This window comes from Podarcis bocagei (genome assembly GCF_964188305.1).
Source record: "Podarcis bocagei genome assembly, chromosome: 17".
Lineage (NCBI taxonomy): Eukaryota > Metazoa > Chordata > Lepidosauria > Squamata > Lacertidae > Podarcis > Podarcis bocagei.
The window spans coordinates 37,611,665-37,631,131 of record NC_138143.1 but is presented as its reverse complement, the minus strand read 5'-3'; the positions used below and the strand labels follow the sequence as shown (position 1 = coordinate 37,631,131).

General features: G+C 38.8%; 1 protein-coding gene across 3 annotated transcripts in view; it reads right to left on the bottom strand.

The window, feature by feature from the left end:
• The window catches only part of PAX5 (paired box 5), a 229,625-nt gene that overhangs the window by 189,551 nt on the left and 20,607 nt on the right, over positions 1-19,467 (bottom strand). For all 3 annotated transcript variants that reach the window (XM_081176730.1, XM_081176732.1, XM_081176731.1), the window contains exons 2-3: positions 12,054-12,219; positions 6,297-6,494 (exon numbers count right to left, since the gene is read on the bottom strand). In XM_081176730.1, coding sequence (XP_081032856.1) covers positions 6,297-6,494; positions 12,054-12,219 — 364 coding nt within the window. The remainder of the gene's footprint in view (positions 1-6,296; positions 6,495-12,053; positions 12,220-19,467) is intronic.

Below are 19,467 nucleotides of genomic sequence, written 5' to 3'. Positions count from 1 at the left end.
GTGTGCTACATATGGTTTAGGCTTTTGTTAATACTGGGTTGGAGAACTGAAGTTAGCATAAAATAAATAAAATTGTTAACAATGGAAAATCCACCGTGGAGATGTATTAAGAGCACTGAACGCAGGAGGTCTTCTCTGTATATTTTCCTAGTGACGCAAATGGAGATCTTGCCATTGATTTAAATAAGAACAAGATTGATGCACTCACTATAGAACGGTCTTTTATCAAATAGCACACAGTTAATTGATATAATTCTCCACACAGTATATATGCCTGTTTTAATATAATATTTTAGCTGGCAGCTTGTGGCCTGATGAGTTCCTGGCCACACTCCCAGCTTTTGCCTGGTTGTCTTCCAGATTTGTTTTTTCATGTTTAGTATGTTCACAGAAGAACACTCTCCTGTCATTTAAAAAAACAAAACATTTTCCTCTTTGGCATTTCAGAACATCAACTCATAAAGTGACAGTGCCAAATTACTGTTATCTGCCTCTTCTTTTGCACCATTTACCAAACTGTAGATGATTATGGTGGGTAGTACTCAACTAAGGTTTACTCAGAGTAGACCCCCTGAAATTAACAGGCATAACGGTAGTTGTGCTTGTTAATTTCAATGGGCTTACTCCAAGTTCCACCTGAAGCGTTTGGTTGTAGTTGTTGTGTTGTGTTAATACTTAATGAACAATTCAGGATGGGACCCTCTTTGAGTAATACTATATTTCTAAAAGTTTTGAAAGCTGAAGCATGTTTCAAAGAAATAAGTACGTAAAACCAAAAACTCCTGTACACTGAAGGGTTTGCATTTTAAGAGTTTGTGACCCCCAATTCTAGTTCAAGGCCTGTTTCAGCACAAGGCACTGCTCTGAACATAGTTTTAGACTGTACAAGCCCAAGAAACAGAGCAGTGAGCCGTGCAGAAGGTGGTTAATTCTGCTCTGTCTTTGCATCATGGGTGACTAAGCTGATCTGATCACACCTAATGCAGAGATACAGCAAAGTACCCACCTCTAGAAGAGTTTGATTAGAAGAAAGCAAGGTAAGAGCAGTAAATCATACAATGACACAGCGAGCAGCCTTCTTACATGGGTAGGAACTGAGGCACACCTAAAAGTAACAGGAACCCATAGTTGAGAATTTCAGTCTGAAGATGATGAGGCAACACGAGCCTCTACTTCTTAGGTCTGCTCTGCAAGTATTCTCTGAATGTACAGCAGCTTCTCCACTAGAAGCCTTGCACACTATCTAGCTAGAATGAAGGCCTGGAGGCTGTATCTGTACTGCTGCAAATCGGCTGCTACATTTCACATTGCCTGCATCTCAGCATGCAACTGGCCTGTTCAATCCGCACAAGGCTGTAGAGTGGTTTTGCACTGAGTAAATGGCCTTGGGAACCAAACAGGTGACTGGTGCAATTCCTACATGCCGATCACTCTGCTGGCATCTGTACAGGGTTCAGAGCAGGGCTGGTGTTGGATATTTCACACAGCACCTAATTTAAAGCAATCTCTCTCTCTCTGTGTAGGTATAAGAAAGAAGCACATGTATTTATTTTAAAGTATTTTGCCCAGTGTTTGCCCAAAAAGGCTTCCAGGGTGGCTTCCTGATCAATTAAAATAAAATACATTTTTGAGTATATACGAAGTTCACTTCCTCCTTACTGAGCACCCTCAAACAATCCCATGCAGATATGGGATTGTTCAGAGCACGGAGGAGATGGTGGTGCCTTCCAGACTGGCCAGGGAACAACCTGGCACTTCTTATAAGGCAGAATGTCCCATATGTCTCCTTTCTGCTTTGTGCTTCCACACAGGACATAGCTTTCTCCATTTTACAGAGCAATACTACGTGGATGTAAGCTAGTCAAGGCAGGTGGGGAGGTTGTTCTGTGGGGGCAACTGGTTAGAGAAGACTGGCCTTGAATGAACTGGTGATCGTTACTCTCTGTTGCGTGTCCGCCCTATGCTTACACGCACACATCCTCATTTCATGCGTTCAGGCATCAAACGCCACATGCAAAACATGAATGCCACCTGAATTATGAATCATCCCTAAATATTGCTAGATTTTATTAGGTTTTCAAATAACATTCAGATGGACCTGCTTTCTTTGCCCTGCAAACTCTATTTATTTACACATTTTCAATTTATTCTGTATCTTATAAATTAATATATCTGATCCATATATTTCCTGCTATACAGAAATGTGTACTTGGTGAAAGAGACATAGTCGCTTCTTCAAAGGATGCCAATTTGCCCTCTCCTAGAAACTGTTAAGTTGTGCAGTAGATGACAGAAGCATGCACTTTTTCTGCGTCAGAATGTGCACGGATCTGCCCATTTGCTATTGTCTCTCCACTTATACCTTATCTTCCCCAGAACTATAAAGCATTTCATTCACTAGGGGTGAATTCAAGTTTACTTGTCATCTTGCAAACATTTTTTTATATATCCACAGTAGACAAATGACGTAAGCAGGGACCCAGCTGAGCTGGCACTGTGTTTTATCAATTATTGGTGTAGGATCAAGACTCTGCTGTGAATACCAGACCTAGAGGAATGAATTGAAAGAAAAGAACAACTAGAACACCTCAGTCCCAGACACATGTCAGGATTGAAATTTAATTCTCTCTCTCTCTCTCTTTCTCTGAAATGCAAAAATCAACAAGGTATCAACTTTCCTTTAAGCCCCTCATGTATGTACATAAATGTGTATATGAAAAGAGACAGAAAGAGAGAGATTGAACAGATTGCTGCAGGGGGTTTATCTCATGCAAACTGTACCAACCTGTTTTGTGATTTACTTATTTGGAACTTAGCTGCTAATCATTTTAAGTAATTAGGCAGTAATATTCAAAAATAATACAGCAAGAGTAACTGAAAGGGGGGAAAATATGCAAAAAATTTACCAGTGCCTGCTCTTTTTATGAACATAATATGTGCCTTGCAGTTGAAGACCAAAGGTATATATCTAGTTCAGCAGTGTTACCAGCTGTGGCCAGACAGGTATGATTGTGTTCTCAGAAGCAGGGCATGAAGTTAATAGGTTTCCCTTGTTACTGGTCACCAACAGCTGGTGTTCTAAGGTTTACAGCCAAACTCTATATCTTTCACCCATGAGTTTACAAAAGAGAATTTTGGGAAATTAAAAAAAAAAATGTAAATACATGTACCTGCATTTACTCTCATCCATCCTCTATTACCTTAGCCTCTCTGATGTGCCCAGAGACTAATGTGGAGCTGCATGACACAGCTCTATATTGAAATGTGTGTGTGTGTGTGTGTGTGTGTGTGTGTGTGTGTGTGTGTGTGTGTGTTTAAGGATCCATATTTAATGCAACCACGTGGGTTTCAGTGCAATAAATAAATTCCTCCCTCCTTTTGTTGTTTTGTTATATTACATTCCCCCTTCCCTCATTTCTGCTGTGTTTTCCCCTTCACTACTTAGGTAACTTAGACTTAAAGCTTTTTGGGTAGGGACCTGTCTATTCATGTATGATATTCTACAAAGCAGCCTTCCCCAGTCTGGTGGCCTCCAGATGAAGAGATGGAAGAAAGTTAATCATACTCAGTTCTAGGGTTGCCATATTTCAAACAGGGAAAATCTGGACAGAAAAGTTTTTTAAGGAAAATCGCTGAAAATCCGGGTGTATGGCAACCCGCTGCTGACATGGGTTGCCATACACCCGGATTTTCCCGGACATTAAGCGATTTCCCTCCTAGACGCTGCTTCCGAGTGCAGTATTCCGAATATGTTCACAAAAGTCCGGACGTATGGCAACCCTGCTCAGTTCTTCAGAGTCTCTGCTATAAAATGACGGAATCAGCAGGTCTGTTTTACGATATATAAAAGCTATGTATTACGATACATAACTTTTTCAGTATTCTTCAATAACAGTTTCATTTGGGGCAGGCAGCAAAAGCTAAAACATTAAGTAACTTGCTAGTTATGCATAGAATCAGGATACATGCCTTGTAACAGTATAACTAGTAGTATGACTATAGCTGATTGCAGAGCTGGGCCGGTGGTTTCTAGCGCACATAAAAGATAAATGTTGTTTTCAGGCAAAAAATAGTTCAGACAGCCCAAACCAACCCAGGAATATTTGGGCTTCTGCCAGCTTTGCCATATTGACATCAATGGGACTAAATTGGTTTAAGTCCATGTACTTTCCCTTAATTGGCCTATAGGCCAAGCTGTTGTTTTACTTCTCAGTTTTAGCCAAACATTTTAAATAAATGACTTTGCAATATGCAAAAATAGTACAGCTTCAGTTTAGCCAGACACATTCTGAGCACATAATTTTGCCCACAGTCCTGCAATGATCACAGCAACTGGGCACGTAAATACCAAATAACCAAAGCATATGGAAAGGTAGATAAATTAGGTTATGCTCTATAGTCTCTAGTGCTTGAGATTTCATTCTGTTTAGGAAACAGAAGCCAATGTTCTGAATGGCATTAGAATTAAAAGATGGAGCCAAAGTGAAGCTGCTTGCACTTAACATCTATTGAATTCAATGGGACATAAATCAATTGCAATATCAGGTAACCCATTTATTGAACATTTATCATTATTCGTCTGCACAAAGTTCTTAAGGAGATTAGGTGATATCAGCAATTTATTGGGCATTCATTCTCATTTGCTTGTGGGGAGGTTAAATGATGTTGCATCCAGCAAATTTTATCCCATACTTTCTAGCACATTTTCCCATCACTTTCCTTATTTTAAAAAGGTCAGTCTGGAGGTGAAGCTGGTTTGCCATGCAAGACCTCCCAACCTGAATTGTACAACCTGAATTTGCCAGTACAATATGTGATTGAGTCTCATCCAATAATAGTGAAAATCAGGAAGTGCTTTAAATTACCCTGTTAATTTCAACAGAGCTAACTTTCTTCATATTATTAATATGTGCAAAGCTGTATATTCTCACTGCAAAATATCTGATGATAATATGCAATTAGATTAGTAACCAGTCAAAAAGCAGCAATTTTTGTACCCTAACCTTTTAAAAAACATTTTAAAACCCTATGAGGAAATTACTAAGTATTTAGTGAGTGTTCCAAAGATGCTCGGATATCGAAAAGAACAAATAAAATAATTTTGCAGCTATATATTACACGCCCAGCAATACAAATAGTGTGTTATTGTTAGATAAAGTTAGAGCATTTAAATGAAATTACATGAAAATTTTCTTTGGGGTTGTTGTTTCTAATACAGAAAAGTAGTCCACTTGTGTGAATTTTCTAAATTTAAAATAAGTTGTATATTTTTTAAAAAAATCCAAATATCCCAATTTAAGCTGTGCTGCTACCTTAAACACGAGACACTTCCCACTAATGGGGCTTGGTTTCTCGGGATTTAACATAAAAATTCACAAAGGATGTGATCTGCAAGCCATCCATTTCAGGGTAACAAGGTGGACTTAACTAGAACTACTGTGAAGTAAACTGTAGCTCATAGCTGAATTATCTTTCAGTTCTCCGATGAAATATATACTTAACTTTTGATGTGATGAACTACAATTATGCACATTGGGACAGTGATTGCTTCTTGAGAAAAGCAGTAATTGACACACTGTTCATAAGCATGACTGTTCATGCACCGGACAAGTACAAATTACAGAAACTTCATAATACACAATCTAAGATAGCACTTTGTATGCAAGAATCTCAAAAGAATTTTGCAAAATTAATCATCCCTCTGCATAAGATTTAATAGACACATTGCACAGGTCACTAAACTGGAGGACACTCTAGATTCTACCACACTTGTTTCTATTAGCAGATGCACTACTGATCTACCCAGGTTCACTTTCAATTAATCAATAATAAAGATGGATGGTAAATCTAGCAAAATATGACCACATGGTCCTTGTCCTAGATTAGTTCTTCCTTATTTCCCAGTCCACATTCCAAAGTTCTAGACTCACACTTTTTTGCATTAGAACAGTTACGTTCCTAGTTTTCACATAACAAATATCAGGGTCTTAGGCGGCAGAAAAATGGAAATTCAAGACAGAGACAATGGGCATTGTGGAGAAAGAAATGTTCGTATTTATTTATTTTGTATATTCATTTTTCCCTTGCCTTTCAGAAAATTTATTACAAGGTCCTTCTTCCAGCTATGCTCAGTCCTCCAAACATTGCATGAGAAACAGATCACAAAATGGCTATGAATGCCTTTTACACATGTGAAGAGCCCTGCAAATAATCAAAATTGACCCATTCCATTTTCAGACAATTGTAAGAAACACTGCCCACATGCATCTCCATTGTACCGTCCAAAAGATCCTTACCTGTTAATTGAGCTAACGCTGGGTACTGTGTCGTTGTCACATACTCGCTCTGCTAAAAGCCTGTCCCTGATCTCCCAGGCAAACATGGTGGGGTTTTGGCGTTTATATTCTGCAATCTTTTCTACTACTTTGGGTGTGGCGACCTTTGGTTTTGACCCCCCAATAACTCCAGGCTTAATGCTTCCAGTCTCATAGTACCTACAACAAAATTTCAGGAAAGAGGGAGGAAAATTAAAATCAATCCAGGGATGCATTTTCAGTGGTCATTCCCATTATATATTCTAATGTAATGGACCCCTAGTAAATTGCAACCCATGTATTTAATTCTCCCACTGAAATCAATAAGACTTAGAAGTGTTTAACGTCACATGATTTGTGTCCTAATTCTTTTTTAAATTTGCCATTATAGATTGTTTGATATATAACTATAGGTGCATGTGTGTTTTCTTTCATGGCCAGAAGGCAATAAAAATGATGTTATTTTAAAGGGCAAGTGAAAATTGAAAATTAACTGAAAATGTGTGTTATTAATCTGTATAGCAACAATAATAAAAAGAAATTGGCACTGGCATAATTTTTTTACTTAAATAGGGGTGGGGAGCATTGGTCCCATTTGTAGTAAATTACTATTAAGACTTACCATCTTTTTGCAACTAAGTGGTAAAACAATATCATGGAAAGATAAGTGCAGTCAAAACAATGCACGAATTTCTCTCCTTTTTCTTCATTCCTTTTTCTTCATAATAGTGAAGGGCAAAAATTAAAACACATTTTTCCTGACTGCTATCTTCAGGGTAGGTAGAATTTTTGAACTACTGGCTTTACTGTTAAACTCCCATTCTCCTCGGTAACCCATTGCAATTTACTGATGCAAATGAAAGAAGAATCTACAAAGCACTTTTCCTATATAGGCACCAGTAAAATGGACATGGTTACGTTACAGAAAATTTAGGTAATGTGCACCCTTTGAGTCTAATGCTCAGCTACTGTAGACTAAAGACTATCAAGGTCTCTGGACTAACCTGGTTGAGAACAGCCATGATAACAAACCAGCGGTGTCCCAACAGAAGTTCAACACAGAAAACCCAATTATTTGTATACCAACCAAAGGCTCTCTAACTAGCAATATCATAAATCTGTATTGTTTTTCTATACAGAAGGCTCAGACACACATCATATTAAAATAAGATGAATTTACAATTTTGGGCTGCATTTTGGACCCAGCACTTTGGTGCCCATCATATTTTCATTTAACTACACAATTTCAGCTGGGCGTCTTCTTTCTGAGAGCCCTTTGTCAGGGCCTAATATCCTTCTTCACCACACTGGCAAGGCACTGAAGTGAGATTAGAACAATTAAAATCAATGAGGGTTTTGCTGTTGATTTCAATAGGATATGTAGCTCAGTTACATCCTGTGTTTATGTTTTCCTATTGGGTTTTTAAAGAAATTGTCTGTTGTACAACTCTTTAGCTGAGAAATACTGGTGAAACAAGACAGTGCTGGCTGGGCCTGATGGGAACTGTAGTTCTGAACATCTGGAAGGGACCAGGATGGGGAAGGCTGGATTAAGCTTGCTATTAGAGCCTTCTGAAATATTGCACTGAGTCTAATGAAGCTGCAAAGTTTTCATGTACAGTGGTACCTCTGGTTACAAACTTAATTTGTTCTGGAGTTCCGATCTTAACCTGAAACCGTTCTTAACCTGAGGTACCACTTTAGCTAATAGGGCCTCCCGCTGCTGCCGCCACCACGGCACAATGCGATTTCTGTTCTCATCCTGGGGCAAAGTTCTTAACCCGAGGTACTACTTCCGGGATAGCGGAGTCTGCAACCCGAAGTGTTTGTAACCCGAGGTACCACTGTATATACAATGAATATCATAAAATAATTGATAGTGTACATTTGTATGACAAAACAATGCATAACAAATGCCTTCATGGACTCTCCTGTTTTAATCAGCCATGGCTGATCTCAACTTAGTTAAGGAAAATAACTTTAATTTAATTTAAATTCTTCTCATCAAAGTCAATAGTACCGGGCTGATACAGTACTTAAGAAGAAAGTCGCCCCTCATCAGTCACTGTGCTTATGAGGAGTACTTCTTATTTTTACAATAGTTGATTTTCCACATATCCTTTTGCACTCATTGTCCCTCGGTAGCTGATTTAGAAGTCATTTTTATTTACTATATATACCTCTCACTTTTTTATTTTATCTTACCTTTCGCTACTCCATGGAGCTCAAAACAGCATACAGTACATGCTGCCATTTCCCCTTCTATTTTCCCCTCACAACAACTCTATGAGGTAGGTGAAGCAGAGAGAGTGATTGGCGCCAGTGGCGTAGCGTGAGGGGTGCAGGGGGGCTGGCCGCACCGGGCGCAACATCTGGGGGTTAGGGTTAGGGGGCGCAAATCCACGGGTTAGGGGGCGCAAATTACTTGCCTTGCCCCGGGTGCTGACAACCCACGCTACGCCACTGATTGGCGCAAGGACACCCAGTCAGTTTTATGGCCAAGCACGGATTTGAATTCTGATTTTCCCACCCAGAGAATGGTCTGGGAGCCTGCAATAGCCTGAACCATGTGAAGTGAAGTCTAAATTGCTATAAAAAGTATAGCAAGGGCCTGAGCATCAGAAAGAATGGCTTGTCTTAAGTCACCGAGTGAAAGGGCAGTGGTGAGATTTAAACTAGGGACTTGCTCATTAATAGGTCAGCGTTCAAGCCATAACCCTGTGTTACCTAATGCTATTGCACTATTTAAACTAAGCAGGTTTGGAATAGACCTGATCTGAGAGCACTGTTTTTTATTATTAGGTTAAAATGTCACTAATATTTTAAACATGATAGTATACAGGATTCTGCATCAGACTGGCTTCTGGGCCTCAAACAGTACAGCAAAATAGGTGGATCTGGTTCTATGGATCGTGAATTACTGGGCGATTAAAACATCATTCTTATTTTCATCTAATGCTAGGGTCGGTAAATTAACAAACTTGTATCAAACCAAGTAATGACAAATAATTTCATTTGTGCTGTGAACAACCACCATGAGACAAACTGCACCCATTCATAACTTAACTTATAGTCTGAGAAGACCAAACGTCCCAGAATGCAATGTCCAGTCTTGGGAAGAATCTAGACCCATATTCAGGATGCTGGCATTGTTATCGGGCTAAAATGCATTGCCTATACAGATCCCATTATATTCACAAGCAGTATCAGTTAAACAATCATAGTTAAGATGGCTCAGCAACAAACTATTAAATATAGAAACAATTTGCTGGTGTTGACATCTTTGAAAGGTTTGCCACTGTTGCTATTTATTTTGTGCCAGTGTTTAACTGTTGTAAATTAAGAAATATTGATTCCTAAATGTAGAATCAAGCATATTTTCTGTGTGTGTTCCATATATATATATATATATATATATATATATATATATTCACAGAGAGAGAGAGTGCTCCAATTACAGCGACATTTTCCCAACTGTAATTATTAGTTATGAAAATAATGAGCTATGAAATTCCAATTTATTGTTGACAACTTAAATGACAAAGCTCTGGAACTCAATTCTTAGCTCCATAGCAATGCAAATATATCTAGTGACAAATGTATTCAGAAACAGTAAAACTTTTAGATGTTCTTTCTTATTAGTAAGGAGTTGCTTGTTTATTAGTTTTATTCATTGGCTAATAGAAATAGTAAGCTAAAAGTTAAATTTTGATGTGACTGCCATCGGGGTGGGATGAAGTAGCAAAGATAAAATGTCACAAAACTGACTGCTGCCACTGACACTGGTAATTTTAGAAACTGCACTTAAATAACATTCCTGAGACCATACATATTGGCCTCCTCCGGCATCACAAACAAAAATCTGAAAAATCTCCAGTTGTGCAATCTTAACACTATCAGTGTCTTTGATAGGCTTTTCGCTGAGTTTCCTAACTTGCCTCTTTTAAGAAATATCAACAATATTAGAATGCTTAAGGATCCAGTCCTGAAACTACTTACTCAAGAGTATTTCCATTAAAGTTAGCAGAGCAGCATCTATGGCTTGTTTTTTGTCTTTCCACACATGGCAGTATAAAATCAAGACTCCTTCCCTTTAATCCAGTGAACTGACATTTTGTCAAATAGATGTAAGACAGAAAAGATCCAGGTCTACTTGTATCTGCTGACCTTCGCTATATCCCACTATTGACTCTGAGGATTTCGCACAGAGAACGGGGATACTGAAAGGATTCACATGCACAGAACACTATAAAGAATGTTTAATTTTACTGCAGAATTTTTGTATTTTAATATAAATGGGACTGGTTTTGCATCCATGATCAAAAGTTCCTTTTTATGTAGTGAGATGGAAAGATGACCTTATTAAAAAAGGAACCATAATTTACCAAATTTACTTGAGAATTTGGCTCTAGTTAGTGTGAAATTGCACAACTTTCTAAAGAAACTGTATTTGTGCAGCACTAACTACAAATCTTTACGTCTGCTTATGAATAGTTTTTTTTTATATGTCAGTGGAAGTACAGAAGTCATAGTAGTGAAAATGAAATATATACTGTTGAAAAATCAGTGATAAACATTTAAGAGTTCTATCTATGCATGGTTACTCAGAAGTAATCCCCACTATGTGCAATGGGACTTCCACAAAAGCATGAATTGGATTACAGCTGAAATTATTCAAATGCAACCAAAAACCTTTAACTTTTTCTAGGTTAGGCTGGTGAAAAACAAAGAAGTGATAGATAACAAAATAACCTATCCAGATTTTATTCAAAGTTACTGGGGAATGGGTGGACGGAGAGACAATACAGAATCTGGCAGTACCTTAAAGACTAATATATTACGGTATATGCTTTGTGTGACTAAAGAAAAGAGTATCATTGTGATGGGAAGCAGAGTAACATGGTACATTAACAAACTCTCCTTTGCAAGAGCCAATACCTGATTATTGTGATCTTAACCAAGTTACATTAGTTTAATGCGCCTGATTAATTTATTTAAAAAATTGGAGCATTATATCACAGCATGTTCAAAATCATTGTGTCTACAATCATACTGTTCCTCGGCCTAGGTCAAGTAGTACTTTACGTACTGAAACAACAGAAGCTTCCCTTTCTTTCTTTTTTAAGTATTCTGCTGTTGCTACACAGTTAGAGCATCTCCACTGTGAACAGATAGGTTCACTTAAAGTTCAGTAATTAAGATTATTAATAATTACACTGATTTTATTTATTATATGTAAATTAAATAATTAAATGAATAAAAATGGCTTGCTTTTTAAGCGAGCATTTGTTGATTTCAGGCGGGTTTCAATGTGGCTTACTTAGTTCTGTTGAGTGTGCCTCAACTATTTACTATTTGAATTGCTAATGTTTCTTAGAAACAGAAAGGGTACCTCTCACTAAATAGTAATTTTCCATAATATTGAGATGACTCATAGATTTGCCAGTATATTCAGTAGGAAGCATATAATAAATAGTTCCATAATCAATAACTTCTTAAATATATTCTCAATAATATATTTCTAAAACATTTCCTAGATTTGGTTGTTGATAGATAGATAGATAGATAGATAGATAGATAGATAGATAATTGATTTCTCTGAAATTCTTGTCATCATTGGGTTAACTCCCAAGAATCTGCCTAGTCACAAACTGAACTGTTTTTTAAAACACATTCCAATAACAAACAGCATGGTATTTTCTCTTTAAGAATCAATGAGATTCACTTATCTCCTTTTACCTGCCAAGAATTTTGCTGACACAGCCATGGCTGACCCGTAGTTGCCTGGAAATGTCGCAGGGTCTGACACCTTGATGGGCAAGTTCCACAATCCTTTGGCGGACTACGTCAGGGAGTGGCCGACCATTCACAAAAACACCCCCTAACTGATTCACTCCTCCATGTCCTGAAACATATGGGGGGAAACAAAAACAAAAACAAAAACAAGCAGAGAAAAAAATACATCTTTGTGACTGTTTAGAAGATGCTTACATAAGGCCTGTTTCAGCTATAGATTCCCATCTACCATCAAGCACTGGGCAAATTCTTAAACAAGAGTTTCAGTTTCAGTTCACCATTTCTGAAATTATGGCTATGGTTTATTTGCTGAGAGGAGGAGGAACAATGTTATTTACTGAGACCTAATTTGACATTGATAGCAATTTTACACTTGTGTAACTCTAATTACTTCAATAATTACCCAGGATTATGTGGCATGAGAATCAGGCCTCTGATTTGCAAAACCATCTCTCAAAAGTTATTTTTAGGCCAATGCCTGAAATCATCAGGCAATGTAAAATCACTCATGATGCCTAACTGATAGGGTGGATATAAGGGCTGAAAATCCTTAGCACACTCACTTTTAAGTACCATTAAGCTCAATGAGACCTACTTTCCAGTAAACGTGCTTAGGATCAGGGGTCCTATCTCACATGGTTAGAAAAGAAGGCCCAAATATTTTCTCATAAGGGGAAAATATGGGCAAATTTAGCAAAATTTATTCAAAGATGAAATTTGCCAAACATTCACTTTTACTTTGAAAATCACAGTTTAATTATGTATGTCCTCAAGATATATGTATGTATGTATGTATGTATGTATGTATGTATGTATGTATAGTCAATAACTTCTAGCTGATAGGATGTAGAAGAGCCTCTATAAATATTAAGAGCCTACAGAGCCTGGCCCAGACAAACTAAATAGATGACTCTTTCTCTGTGTGTATTTTCACTACTCTCCTTTAGCAAGGTGAAACATCTATCTGTTGTGAAATGGTTCTCAACTAGATGAATAGCAGCTAACTGGGCAAAATCAATGAGCGCGAAATATAATGACATGTAGCTAACTGAGAAAATATAATTAACTCCCAAATTGTTAATCATGCAAACTACTTATAATAGAGAAATTGCAATGTTGAAAACAAATAATTGCAATAACCAGCATCATTGGCAACAACTGAGCAAAAGTAATAAGCTAATCTCTCTATTTACAGAGGACTTGAACTGTTCAGAATCAGTTGACAAGGCAAACCGTTTCTGTATTAAACAAACCAGTTACATATATAAAACACTTTTATTTTAAACCCAATAATTTCCCAGTTCATAAATTGCTGTCAAACTTTGGAGTATGTCAGAACATATGAAAAATCCACAATAACTACTTGGTTATTAAAGTAATTTGTGTCAACCAAGCACAGACTCTTACTGTAGCTACTCATTTTAAAAACTGAATCTTTTATTTTTCAGCTGACTAGTTATGACTAAATATGTTCTGCCCTTAAAATGAAGTTTGGTGAGTCCACTTTTTGCTTTCTTTGTTTTATTGGTGCCTTCATTTTGAGCTTTAAAATACTGTCTGGAGCAGGAAGGAAGGAAGGAAGGAGCTTTTTAAAAAAAAAATTAAAGGGTTCAGCTGTTGAAAGAACATGGTTTTCAGTCATTATTTTTACCCCAGTGAATGTGCTTTAACAATATTAAACATTATTTAATAGAAATATTGTTCACTATGCTGGCTGCGTAAGAATCCTCAAAGATTACAAATTGCAAAGTCAAAATTAGGCAAAGGGACTGTGTACTTTTAGGTCTTGGTTAGCTATACATTTGGATGCAATCTCTATTGATTTAAAATCCTGGTTAATATTGCAGCAACCAGGAAAGGGGTCAGATTTATCAGTTAACATAGACAGCCGTATATCCCTGCTCTTAGAAGTTATGTCGTGTAGAGTAGTTCCAGCTTCCCAGCTGAAACAGATAAGTATGCTGAAAGAAAATGAAACCCAGCTGAAATTAACAAACTTGGGAGTACCTGGACTAGTTAGGCAAGGGCAAAGAAGGAAGCACTGTAGTATCCCAAGTGAACAAAGTTGCAACCAGGTGACTACTGTTACTGTAATATCCAAACATAAGGACGATTTATGAGAGGAAAAGAAGGCAGAGACAGAAAAAGAGTGGGGATAACAGAGGGGAGAATTCCCTCGCATCCTAGTGTATAAAGGTTCACTAAGAAGGCTATGGAACTTTTTAATTCTAATAATCAAGACTATTGCTCCTGGATGTGCCATTGATGTTTGAAGGTTTAAGCAGCCCAACAGTGCACATGATTGGAGCAAAATCAAACAATTGATACTCCACCTTTGTAAAAGGTTTGCAGGGGTGAGATAGTTATCACATTTCCTGAATTACGGACCTTGAGTGTATATAATGCTTGGTCCTTATGGAGGGTGGGGTGGGTTAAGGAAATAAACGAAGGAGCTCAATGCTAATGGATAGTAAAAATGAGTTAGGAAGTTTAAACAAGTGGATGTTTTAGGAAAACTAACAGACAAAGACACACACACACACACACACACACACACACACATACAGTAGACACAGACAGGGGCACATGATATTCTGCTTCCAAAAATATTACCTTCTTCCCCACCCACAATGGCCAATTTCAAACCAAAGCCTTTTGGTTTTCATCCAGTACAAAATGAAGGGGAGTAAGAAGGCAGTCAGAGTTTCCATTCCAAAGCTATATGGACTGAGGAGGATTCCAGGAAAAGGATCCTTTCCTACCCAAGGTCTGGGTGGGTGGGTTGTTTGCTGTTAATCCTGACCGACCTGCACTCTCTTCCTTGGTGGGCTGGATCTGCAGTTGTCCCGTGACACCAAAGTGCAAGCTGGGCTAAGGAAACGACGCACAAGTCATTCCTGAGTCTCTTGCTGGCAGTTAAAGGGGACTACGGATTTATGTCGGTCATCTTACTAGCTGGGGGAAATTTATGGGACGGAAAGGGAATAACTAGTTTAAATGAAAAGAAAACGATCCACCCGTGGGGAAGCTGCAGTGTGTGCCTTCCTTATTATCAGGCAGAAATTCTCTATTATCAGATAGAAGTTATCGGTGTTTCAATTTACTTAAATAATAAAAAGCACTAATTCAGAAAGGGAAAGCGAGCTGATGAGACCTTCGTTGCTTCAAGGATCAGCCAAGCACATTAAAACACTCGAGATACAGAAAGATCAGATAGTTCTTTCTCAGAATGCAAGTTAGCTCAGCTCTTATAAGATATTGTTCGTTGTTCTGCCCAGTATAAGATTCCTTGTCTTCTTGGGATAATTGGTCTGCCCAGGAGAAATCAGGTTGCAGATATTTAGTAAGGCTGGACCGACAAATGTCTACTATAGAATTAGCTACTCGAAAAACTTCCACAAGGAAGCTGGGTGCGTCTGTGTGTGATGCTATGTGCCGGTGTCGCAAGTTCGGCATGAATCTTTCTCATTTTCTGCCCATGTGCTTGCCGGTGATCAGTATTAGATATCTGCATACAAAACAGGCTGAATTAAGTATGTGTACCCGTGGCTAAATGTATTGCTATACAGCTGTGCCTGCGTGTTACGCAGCTGTTTTTATTTATTTAACTGATCATATTTTTATTCCATGCTTCCTTCAGGGACGATAGAAGATAGATAGATAGATGATAGATAGATAGATAGATAGATAGATAGATAGATAGATAGATGATAGATAGATGATAGATAGATAGATGATAGATAGATAGATAGATAGATGATAGATATAGACAGATAGATTCCTAAACCGCCAAGAAAAGTAGAAAAAAATCTGTACATATGCATACAATGAGTCAGTCCGCCTGTTTGGATACAAAGTTTTACATCGCCAACGCTGGATCCTGACTAAAGTGTAGCATGACAGATAACAGGTTATGCGGGGCGAGGGGGTGCAAGCACGCGCATCCAATGGGAGAAAACTCATTAGCAATCAATAAACATCTAATACACTATCTATTTCAGTTTCACTGTCACTTGGTTTTTGTTTTTTTAAGGAACCGGTAAGAACACTCATACAGGCCTAGATGGGGCGTTTTGAAATTCATGTTTTTTCTCTTTGGCTATTGCACATGATTTTATTTTGGCACGTCCAAGACTTAACTGTCTCCGGCATTATCTGGTCCAGTTGGTTATCTGGTCCATTGAAGGGGGGTTCATTTTGATCATATGCAGAGCCTGATTTGTAGTCCATCCTCAAAAGTATCCCTTATGTTGATCAACTATTATCTACACACACCTAATAATTGCTTTAATTCCGAATAATTTATTTTCTTAATTTTCATTTTCTCAACGCACTCCAGCCTTCCTATACACACTATAGAGAGCAAGGCTTATTATATATTGCAGATGGGGTGGCAAATATTGGTGCAACTGAGATTTTTGGCTTGGGAGCTCTCCATAATTTGAACGAGCCATCACAGAGGACGTCAGTTGAAACCCCCAGGTGCCCTTTCTTCCGTCTGCAAAACCTGACTGTGTTTCAGTGTGCCTTTACACGTAAACTAACTGTTGGCGTCGGCAGCGAATGACGGAATAGTGAGTTAAAAGAGAAAAAAACTTTATATGGAAGGAAGCGGCAGCCAAGAGAAGAAGAAAAAGTTTTCTTCATATATGAAGCTCGGAGAGATTGCCCAGTTTTAATCTCCTCGTTAACCAGAAGTAACTGAAAGGTCTCTTTCCCCCAAGCCTGCCCAGCTCCATCATGCTAATTGAAAAGTCAGGTCAGCTCAAGCTAATGCAGCGAGTATGCGAAACGTGCGATTTAAAACTCCGGCTATCAACTAGTTTCATCTATGTAGAAAATATGCAGAGTGAATTATGAGTGAGGATGCGAACTACCATAAAGGAACAGAGAGGGGGAGTCGGAGATACGACAAGGTTGTATGCAGGCAGGCTGGCTCACTCCTCCCTGGTTGTCTGTCCACCTACAAAGGTCTGGTTCCCCCCCCCCCAAGATGCTGCTTCAATGTAGCACGGGGCGTGAAGGTTTTCTCCTGCCTGTGTGTTTTGACCCTGGTGATGGTTAACGTGAGAAAACGCGTGTTCCCTCCCACCCACCCGGGACCAAAACATATATCGAGGCTGTTATAAAGACCTCCACTAGCAGCGACCAGATTTGTCCGGAGGGGATTTTGGTGCCTTTTTTGGGCACGGCTTTCGAGCCGTTTCCGTGTTTATATTTCCAGGGAGTTCCCTCATTGAAGAGAATGCTAATCTAGCGCCCAGTGCTGCCATGGTTCGAAGCGAATCTAAAACAGGTTCCTGGGAAACAGATTCTTCTAGTACTACGGATTTCTTTATAATCAAAGGCTGTGTCTGGTTTAGAAGGCGATTCTTCTGGATGGGCAGGGGAGGAAAACTGCGAGGGCTTTTTTCCCTTCTGCGTATTTGAACGGAAGTTTCGGCGCCTCCTGCAGAACAAAATACGTTTCCTGGCAGAAAGGAGCGCGCTGGTGTTAATGTCCAGTAAAGATATCAGTCACATTTCCTACCCGCTACTTTGGGAAAGGAGAGCAACAACTGGCTTCTTTTTGACGGCGCAGCCTTAAAATAACAAGATCGTGAAGGGACTGGGGTGGTGAGGAAGTATAAGACGCTGGGTGAGGGTCCTATCCCCCGCCCCCTCCACTCTCTCTTTTTCGCGTTTGTTTTCCTTCTTAAATTCCTGAAGAAGTTATCGATTTATCATTATTTAGGTTAATGGAGGAAACCCCTAGTCCCCTGGTAGCTTCCACGCATATGCGCGCGCTCTCGCTCTCTCTTCAAATTAGCACAAAGGCAACTCCAGGAGAGAGGGGGGAAGAGGGGGGGAGAGAAAAGAGAAGACCCCTTTTGATGTTCGTATTTTAAAGCCTCTCTCCACCGATGCAGGGCTGAGCGGGCGCGCATCAGTAGCCTTAACCTTTCCAGACAATTTCAGCTCTGGAGGTTGTGCTCCTCTACCACTTTTCTCTGTAGGTGACGGCTCTTGTATACTTTCCAAGCGAATCTGCAGCCTGCCTGCCCTGCGTTGTGCTTTCTGCATGCATCCAATGATATAGTATGAAATTGTTTTATTGGGGAGGGAATGGATGAATAGATAGATAGATCACATCCATCTCGCCGCCGGATGGATGGATGGATGAATAGATAGATAGATCACATGGATCGCCCCCCTTTTTTTTCTAGAAAAGAAAATCCGTCTTGGCTAAAAAGCCCTTGTGCATAAGGGAAATGCGATTAGTTCTACCCTATATTTCCTTGAAATCTCTGGATCTAATCTGGCGTTTAACTCACCATGAGAGAAGATGTCATTTCACATAACATTGTGTTAATGGATAAATCTCCTCTAGCCCTCTCAAGCACAACAAATCTCAAGCAAACACATTACACACGACCTGCTAACTTAAACAGCCAACTTCCAATATTTAAGGCCTTTTTAAACATCCTGTCTTATTCAGTCGTCACATATTTGCCTTTTTAAAATAATTTTTCAAGGGAGAACGAATCCTTATACTGCATTTTAAAACTGCTGGTCATTTTTATTTCTAAAACTTGTGTTAAGAAAACATTGCCAACAATATACTACAGACAAAACTTTTTTTATTTTGGGGTGGGGGCGTGTGGCTCTTAAATCCAAGTTTGTATTTTATATACGGAAGGAGTTTTTATTTAGAAAGGCGTTAAAATAATCTGGTGGTCACTGTCGTTGTAATTATATTTTCTTCTTAGGCGTTTTCTCCCTCCCATGCATAACTGCAGAATAAACAGGGAAGGGGGAAGTCAAGTAGGGCTACCCTGAACTTTGAAAAAGACACACAAAGACAGAGAGAAAGTAAGACACACAAACACAGAAGTGGATGGAGGAAAGGGGGGAAACATAGTTTAAAAAATAATAATGAAAACCCTGCTTGTGGAAGGTTCCTATAGGTTAAAAAAAAATACTATAAGGATACAATCCTATGCACGCTTACCTGAAAGTAAGCGCTATGGAACTCAGTGAGGCTTATTTCTGAGTAGACATGCATAGGAACACCCTGCTGGGTAGATTCGTTATGCAAAAGTAAGCAATTTAGAAAGCAATGCTGCGAGTAAATGCATTTAGGATAGATAGGGATGCTTGTTATATTGGAAGCTGCTCTTTTGCTCAAGCTCTGGCTTTCGTTTCCTGGTCTAACAGCACTTAATCTGCGTTGGAGACAAAGGCAAGGCTACTTTCTGCTGAGTTTATTATTATCATTATTATTATCATTATTATTATTATTAAAAAGTGGTGATGATTATAATTATGGTGACGATGCTTTAACAGAACACAACCCAGTCGAAGAGAACCTCTTCTT